This window comes from Tripterygium wilfordii, chromosome 18, assembly GCF_013401445.1.
Source record: "Tripterygium wilfordii isolate XIE 37 chromosome 18, ASM1340144v1, whole genome shotgun sequence".
NCBI lineage: Eukaryota > Viridiplantae > Streptophyta > Magnoliopsida > Celastrales > Celastraceae > Tripterygium > Tripterygium wilfordii.
This window is the reverse complement of record NC_052249.1, coordinates 3,218,500-3,226,694: the sequence shown is the minus strand read 5'-3', so window position 1 is coordinate 3,226,694 and position 8,195 is coordinate 3,218,500. Positions and strand designations below refer to the sequence as shown.

General features: G+C 34.5%; 1 protein-coding gene across 1 annotated transcript; it reads right to left on the bottom strand.

Annotated features, from left to right (window-relative positions):
* Positions 1 to 3,041: 3,041 nt before the first annotated feature.
* Positions 3,042 to 6,833, bottom strand: LOC119983766. Its single transcript, XM_038827494.1, has 9 exons — positions 6,694 to 6,833; positions 6,318 to 6,398; positions 5,351 to 5,440; positions 4,987 to 5,153; positions 4,494 to 4,563; positions 3,931 to 4,010; positions 3,735 to 3,797; positions 3,473 to 3,549; positions 3,042 to 3,366 (listed from the first exon to the last, which is right to left on the bottom strand). The coding sequence occupies exons 1-9, from the start codon at positions 6,769 to 6,771 to the stop codon at positions 3,266 to 3,268; spliced, it is 807 nt and encodes a 268-aa protein (XP_038683422.1). The 5' UTR covers positions 6,772 to 6,833; the 3' UTR covers positions 3,042 to 3,265.
* Between the last annotated feature and the right edge of the window lie 1,362 nt (positions 6,834 to 8,195).

Below are 8,195 nucleotides of genomic sequence, written 5' to 3'. Positions count from 1 at the left end.
TCGATTTGGAACCGGAAACCAACAAACCGAATATTTTTGGGTTGTAAACCAGACCAAACCGTTTAACCTGTACAACCCGTTTTAAACCGGATCAAAAAATTCGGTTTGGGTTTCGATTTTTCGGTTTAAACCAGACAAGTGTGTGTAATTCTGAATTTCATAATGACATATATATATAAGTATAATTAAACCTAAAATATATATTACTTATAATTATATATATATATATATACATTACTTATATAAAATTATAAAAGTATAATTAAACCTAAAATACTATTCGGTTTTCGGTTTGAGACCGAATTAGAATTTTTGAGACTAGATCGTAAACCGAGAAACCAAACCAAATGATCATTTTCGATCTGGTTTACGGTTTGGATTACAGTTTAGTTTGGTTTGGTTTGGTTTTTTACCCCCTAGGTGTTTCAGAGAGGAATTGGGGGTTAAAACATGGAAGTGATGCTTGCCTTGCGTAATGACTGAAGCTCTCTTTAAATTTCTAGCTTTTGTGCCCATAACTCTGTCAAAGGCTCCAGCCAAGACTCCATTGAAGAATCGTCCATCGATTTGGGGAGGATGCTCTATAGGAGATAATGATGAGGGAAAAGGAATCAGAAGGACATAATGAGGAGGGAAACGTAGGGTTAAGATAGGTGTTTATAGATCAGTATTTTTTGAAGTGTTAGTGGGGTGTACTTAATAAATTGTGAGGTGCAAATAATGTTCATCTAATTTGGAAGGTGTGTCATATCATACCACATTTTTATTTTTTCATTTTTAAAATTTGATTTTTTTTCCATCATTAGATATGAATTTTAGACTCTAGGGAATTACGGAGTGTCTAAATCCCTAAGAAACACAACTAAAGGATTAATAGAACTTGTGGTGACATTAGCATGTTGACTAACCGAAATTTGATAAATTTTGTCGGTGACTAAATTGGCACAAATTAAACATTTGGTGATTAAGAGTAATTACAATGGGTCTCCTAAACTAGGGGAAAAACTATTTTGGGGACACTTTTGTATTTTTTTTTTCATCTCCAACTCGTACCCCAAATGCTGTCAAATTATAACATGGACAATATTTCAGTGACCACAAATTCTATTAACCCCACACCTAAGGCAGTGTTTGGTGAGCCAGTTACCAGAACGGTACCTCTAGTTGCGGGAACACCTCACCAAACAACATAAAAATGAGGGCGGTACCACCCTCAAACAAAAAGATGCAAATTTATATTTTTAAATTTTTTTTCTTATGTGGGTCCCAATCTTTATATTAAATATTGTATATTGATTTTATGTTTTACACAAGTTAACAAAAGAATATATATAAATTAATAATTATATTTATAAATTAGTAATTATACTTATAAGTTAATAATTAATTAATAATTATACTTATAAGTTAATAATAAGTCAATAATTATACGTATAAATTAATAAGTAGTTAATAATTATACTTACAAGTTAATAATTATACTTATAAATTAATAATAAGTTAATAATTATATTTATAAATTAATAATTATGCTTATTAAATTACTATTTAAATATTAAATTAAAGTAATTATAATTTTTACATGATAAATTATACTTATAAATTAATAAATATATGCGTACCAATAAAGCAAGTGATGCATATAATTAAGGATGAACCAAGGAATTCGATAGCTGATTAAACTAGATGTAGCTCAAAAGATTAGGTTACTATTACAATGTACCAATGGAAGTTGTTGTTATATGCTAAAAATAGGGATCTATTGTGGGTATATATATTGTTATTTGTTGGGTAGAGGATGGATAATGAGAGGGACAAATTTGTCACATAACTTTTTTCAGAGGGTAAAAAAAGAAATTTATGAAAAGTAACATGTAAATCTTGATGGTTAATGGTTATGATGGGTTATAATATGATTTCGTCATTTCACCCTATAAATATAAATCTAATAATAGAACTACTCATCGAAAAGAAAAGAAAAAAACATGAGTTCATCCAATTAAGTGAAAATAGACAAAAAGGAAAAAATGGTAGAACAAATAAGAGTTATCTGTAATCATCTAAACAAAAGTTTTTAAAATTACATGTCACAATTATTAATCGTACATTCTTAGTTACCTAGGTCCGTACGATTAACGTACCTTAAGTCTCTATATTTTTTTTAAAAGAAAATTTTCGTTAAGAACCGCAAACTACAAAGATTGAATTTGATCCCCCATAATCAGGGAACCAATTTTCGACGGGCAACTAGCCAACCATATATCCCTATCATTACCACGCTTAGTCATTCTTGCTAGGGAATGAGCTACAACATCACTAGACCGAGGAACATGCTTGCATTGGGTAACCCCAATATTAACCATAATAGACTTTGCCTCTCTTACAAAGTGTTCCATTCTAGACTCCAGATAGTCGTCCGCCTGTAACGCTTTAACAACATTAATAGAATCCACCTCAAAAACAAATCTCGATATCCTCTTTCCCTCAGAGAATGAAGGGAGCAATACGCATCTATAAGCTCAGCAAAAGTAGGATCCACTTTCCTTCTTGAGTAACCTACTAAATTAGTATAGAAGTTAATTGCTATTTGACTTAAACTCTAGTCTTGTTAGGGCAAAAATAAAAGATAAGAGAGTTTTTTTTAACAATTGTCTCCACTTTTCAAAACTTTTTGATGGAGGAACATGACCCTCCTTCGTGTTATTACGTTTTCTGAAAAACGTTTAAAATACGTTTGCAATATTTTTAAGAAATGAGGGTTCATTTTCCGTAAAAAATGAAATGGAAAATGGTAAACCAAATAGCTTCTAAAATATGTTGGCCTGTTTTGAGTGGCTTTTACCCATATAACTGTAAAGTTTGATATTTCATTTGCACATCCAGTGTAATTTCATATCCTTCAGAGCAATTTTATCTATACAATTAAGATAGCTGAATAGATAACAGACTTACACCTGAACCACTAATTAAAGTCGTAAGAATGGTATGTATCACCCTGGTGACCAGATTCTAATCCCCCTCCCCCGTTTCGGAAAACAAAATAGAATAGATAACAGACATAATTCCAATTTATCGAAAACCAAATCCACCAACAACTTCTAGCTGTACCAAGTAGTCTTTTTTCTTGAAGATTTCAATAAAAAAAAAAACAAACTAAGTGCATCGCTGATGCTTGAAATATATGACAATGAAGTTCAATTATCATTTACATCTTAAATGAATTGATAATATGTTTTTGAATGGAAATATGAGATGAAGGGATGAGTTACTTCAGTTTCTTGCTGAAGTCAGAGAGCTCAAGAAGGTGAATCCTAGGAATGCTAGCTGCTTCCTTTCTCTCTTTCTGGGTGTTGTATCCCCAATCCCCTGTTTCAATAAATCCATCTTAACCACCAAACCCAACATAGGACACGAAAAGAGAAAATAATGGAAGAAAAGTGAGGGGAGACCGGATACAGATTAAACATATTACCTAGATACAAGTTCCAACCATCTAATTCTGGGTCTTTGATGACATTCTTCAGTGTTGCAAGTCGATCCTCCACAAAACTGTTCAACGTTCAGCAGAATTAGCTACATTTTTAAATTTAAGTCTAATAGAGATTTACAAGAACCAATTCGGGCACCAATAACGTAGAGGTATGCGGAGAAAATTGAGTATCAAATAACCACTTGAATCACTAAAGAGTTAACGGAAAATGATACTTGATGCTGAATTAGGTAAAGTATCTTACTGGAATGTCAACCCCTGATGTTCTGGCTTCTTCTGAAGTTGCTTCAGCACCTCCACCTTGGGACTGAAAATAAAACTCAAAATTATCACAGAAAACAAACACAAATAACTGTTCAGGAAAGCAAGCAAAAGCAAAAGCTAGAAAAGCCATTAGAATAAGTTTGTTCCTGAATACCATCTACATTGAGTGTACTTACCCGGATCCTAAACCATATAACCTTTCTGTTGGGATTGTTACTCCTGCAAGCTCACGCAGCAAAGCATCAGCAAACCGGCCCTAAAATGAGAACAACAGGAATGCAGTGAATGTGAATCTGAGCGCTTAAAAAAATATCATCGAGATAAAAGCCCTGTGCAAATCTACGTGATAATTCTAACGCATGCAAGTGATAATGTTTGCAGATTTTATTGGTGGGCCCAAAATTATATAATGTATGGATAAATATCAAGGAATCTCGCCTATTAAGATCAATCATACTAAGATCGCTTTTGGAAGGAGAAGACTGACATGTCCACAACTACAGTTTACAGAATGACTAGCAGTTGATCAACCGTACATTGTGTTTTGGATTACCAAGTAACAATTGATCAATGATATAAAGCTTCAAGATTTTGACATCATTAATATTATGTAATCTTTCTCAATTTCTAATCCAGGACCAAATTAGAGCGGTCTTGAGAGCCTCTGCCACTGCCTGTTCAAGTGCAGAAAATAAGAGAGAGAAGATAACACAAGAAAACAAACTTTAATGAACTGCACCTGTTTCGTAGTTACTATATATATCTTTGAGCTTGCAAATTTTAGAGCATCGGGAACACCTGGATAGAATCTGCACAAGGAAAGATCACCTCATCAAACAATTGAATCCAATTCCCTTGTCTTATACAAAAAACTTGTTGACAAAGTTGAGAAGGATTGAATTTAAACAATGTAACTGATCCTCAGTGTTCCATTATTTGGGGAACAAATGAATAGGAGTAAAACGAGGGAAATAAAATTTTCAAAGGTGAGAAGTTATGGTAGGTCAAATGTTGGCTCAACATATCCATTTCTGAAAGTAGTAAGCAAGGGCTAGCTGGAGCTTTTCCATGCTTTTTTATTGGTACTAATGACCAAATAAAATGATGCAATAATTCATCTAATATGAAAACAAGCCACATCATGATTGCAAGATACTATCCATCATTAGAGGCATACAGAATTAGAAATTAAACAAGTTTGTTAACGAATTAGACATGTAAACTAATATTACCTATTTGCGCCAATCCAAGTCTTTAAGTCATTATCCATCCATTCATCCCTGATCTTTCCAAAAAGATCTATAAGTTCGTCCCTGTTCTCACCCCACTCTTCTAAAATGACTGGTTTTACCTTTATCCATTCTTCCAATATCCTCTCAACTGTTAATCCTTCTGCAACCTTGTAAGTTAAATCATAAGCATCAGGCCTAACCCATTTTTTAAAATGGGCATCTAAGAATTCAAGACCAGTGCTAATCCAGCATAAAGTTACATATTAACTGTTTGACATGATATAAAATGATACAGATATTCCTCTCCACCAAATTATTTATTTGTGATTAACGTTATATTAAGAAGATTTGGGCATAATCTCACAGAGGATTTTCGAACAGAAGGCATCCGCATCTCCAGCAGCAACCTCACAAGTAACAAATTTTCATATCCAGTTTCCACCACAGGTCGCACCTGCCATGGAATAAGGCATCACATAACTTCAACAGGGACTCCACTCAAATTTCTCTTTTAAACCATTATAGATATCACGAAAAAACCAAAAGTTTGATGTCTTAAGAGAAACTATTTCTATTATTTAAGAGATAGTTTAACACTCATCAAAGATGTTATATAATGATTCTCTGCGTCTGATCATGCAACTACAAAAAGACACAGCCCACGACTTGAAGCAGTAATATCCATACATACAATACAACCTAGAGCAATAAAAATATGTACTGATTTGTGTAGACGGAAGGAGTTGGACTGCCAAACAGAAAATTCTTACGAGAATAGTACAAACCAAAGACAGAACTTTCCATAAAGGATATTGAGTAATATAATTTCACAAGAAAGCATTACCACCTTCAGTACAACGCATGATTATTGATTAATGAGCAACAAAGTACCGGATGTGGAAGGAGAGCAAACAAACAAAGGTTGCAGCACGACAAGATGACTGAAGATGATACTTTGTCGAAGTTTTTGATCTTCATGGATTGTCATACAGGGCTTATAATTTACTAGGTGGTCGATGAAAATACGGTATTAAAAATCAGCTAGACATATGGATCCATTAACTACGCGACATTAGGAATTCATTAAGCATTGTAACAAGAATAATTGACAGTAATTGACAGCATTTAAAATTTCAAAAGAATAAAGATACAGATAGCATGACAATCAGGACCAATGGGCGATGAATAGGAATCCATTCGCTCAACAGCACCATAATCAATTATCGCTACACGTAAAATTATTAAAATAAATGTTCTCCATTAAATGTAACCATCAAAAAACTGCAGATGCCTAATTATTAATACGAAGTACAAGAGGTTAGAAGACTAACTATGTGCATCTGATCAACAATCCAATCCTCCAAGGTAGAATCCACGCCATTGAACAGGCCCGGCCATCTTACTTTAGCAGCCTATAATCAATTAAACATACAGAACATATTAAACTGAACCTCTACAGTTGCATTTGGTTGCTGATGAAGGAAATGTAAGTAATTCGTCTTAAACCAGAATATAAACAATCAAGCACAGTGCTTCTACCACTTGGACTGTACGATCTTAGCTTAGCTTCATCAATTAACAGCAGGACATGACTATGTATAAAGCAAAGACACACAATCAACATATCATCCATCATTTCTTCAGTTTTTCTCATTTTCTCAGAGACCAAACAGAGGAAATTAGAGAGGGAGAAAGGCGAAAGAGTACCTTTACTGCAGAGAGGGAGCTCTCACCACAGCTATCACAGAGAACTCCATCGAAGTCCAAAGCGTACAGATCCTCCATCGCTTCTTTCTTTCTTGCTCTTTTTTTAGATAAGTCTGTATATAATTGTCGTTATTTCTCACCTTCCACATAAAACGATAAATGCTTTTAACAAACAAGAGGGTGGGCCGGGCCTCGCCTGATGCCGTAACGAAAAGGCGACGTGTTACACCTCGAGACCAGTCCAGAGGATATTGTCACTTTTCAGGTTCAAGTGGCCCGGTCTACGGCCCAGGGTCTCCTTACGCTGGACTAAGAAAGGAAGTTAAGATCCGATATCAGGGCCTGTCCAAGGCCCACACTTTTCCGTGGGCCTAACGGTTTTGAGTCTTTTATATATTATTTACCATCCCCCTACAGATTTCTGTTACAAAGTTTTTTTTTTCCTCCCTTTAACAAGGAAAGATTTCCACATGGAACCCGCAACCACTCCTTTGAGTGCACACTTAGTAAACCCTTCTAACCTAATTATGTCAGACAAGTCCATGTAAGATCGAAAATGATAAAGATTCTAATAGTTAAATATAGGGGCGGAGTCATGATTTGATGTTAGAGGACTACTAAAAGTTGACGGGATCCAGGGACAATGCCCCCGAGAATTTTTTTTAGAATTATTTATAACATTATACCTATTTAATTGACAGTACAGGTTATTAAGATTAACTGATTAGGCATTTAAACTTAGCGAGAGTTGAGATGAAGTTGAGTGGAGTAGTTGTATCTACCAACAAAACTGTAGTGTATATGTACTTGAGCAGCCACAGAAGTTGGAGGTTACAACGATACCGGAAGAGGGCCCTAGCAATAAAAATCACTGCAACAATGGTCATCACAAACATTTAGTTTTGTTTACCAAATTTTAAAAATTGCGTGGACTCCTTACAAGTAAACAAATTGGATATCAGTACTGAAATTCCAATGACTTTTCTATTACCAGAGCCCTTAACCCATGATCACCAACGCCTCAGAAGTTGGCAGGTCTGCGTAGCTACATAATTGAGAAGTCATTGTTGGTGGTGGTCAAGGACTTCACTCTTTTTGTTTTTCTTGTATTGAAATGAATTAAAGGGAGGTTGATTACTAATGAGTTTTGAGCAGACGAGCATCGTCCATTAACGAGTAGCTCGACAAAGTTTAATGACGCATCTAAAAAATGTTGCCAACAATGCATGAGTTTCATCTTAAATCTTTCATTTGTACGGCCTGAATAACTACCCCAACCTATGAGTCGACCGTCCACCTAAATTATCTACCCTCAATTGCTTCACTGGACAATCTCATTCAGCATTAAAATAAAGTCAGAAGAGGAGCTTTGAAATTGAAATATATACAAGAATACCATCTAAAGATTTGAGGAAAAAACATGTATATACAGAAATTCTCTATAAAGACAAAATGCAATCACATAAACAATTTTTTGACCATTGATTTAAGTAAAATGATAA

Coding starts and splice junctions, on each gene's coding strand:
- LOC119983766 (XM_038827494.1), bottom strand. CDS start 6,771: ATGGAGGATCTGTACGCTTTGGACTTCGATGGAGTTCTCTGTGATAGC. Junction 4,011..4,493: donor ATATAGTAACTACGAAACAG/GTGCAGTTCATT, acceptor TTCTCATTTTAG/GGCCGGTTTGCTGATGCTTT. Junction 3,798..3,930: donor TTATATGGTTTAGGATCCGG/GTAAGTACACTC, acceptor TTTTATTTTCAG/TCCCAAGGTGGAGGTGCTGA.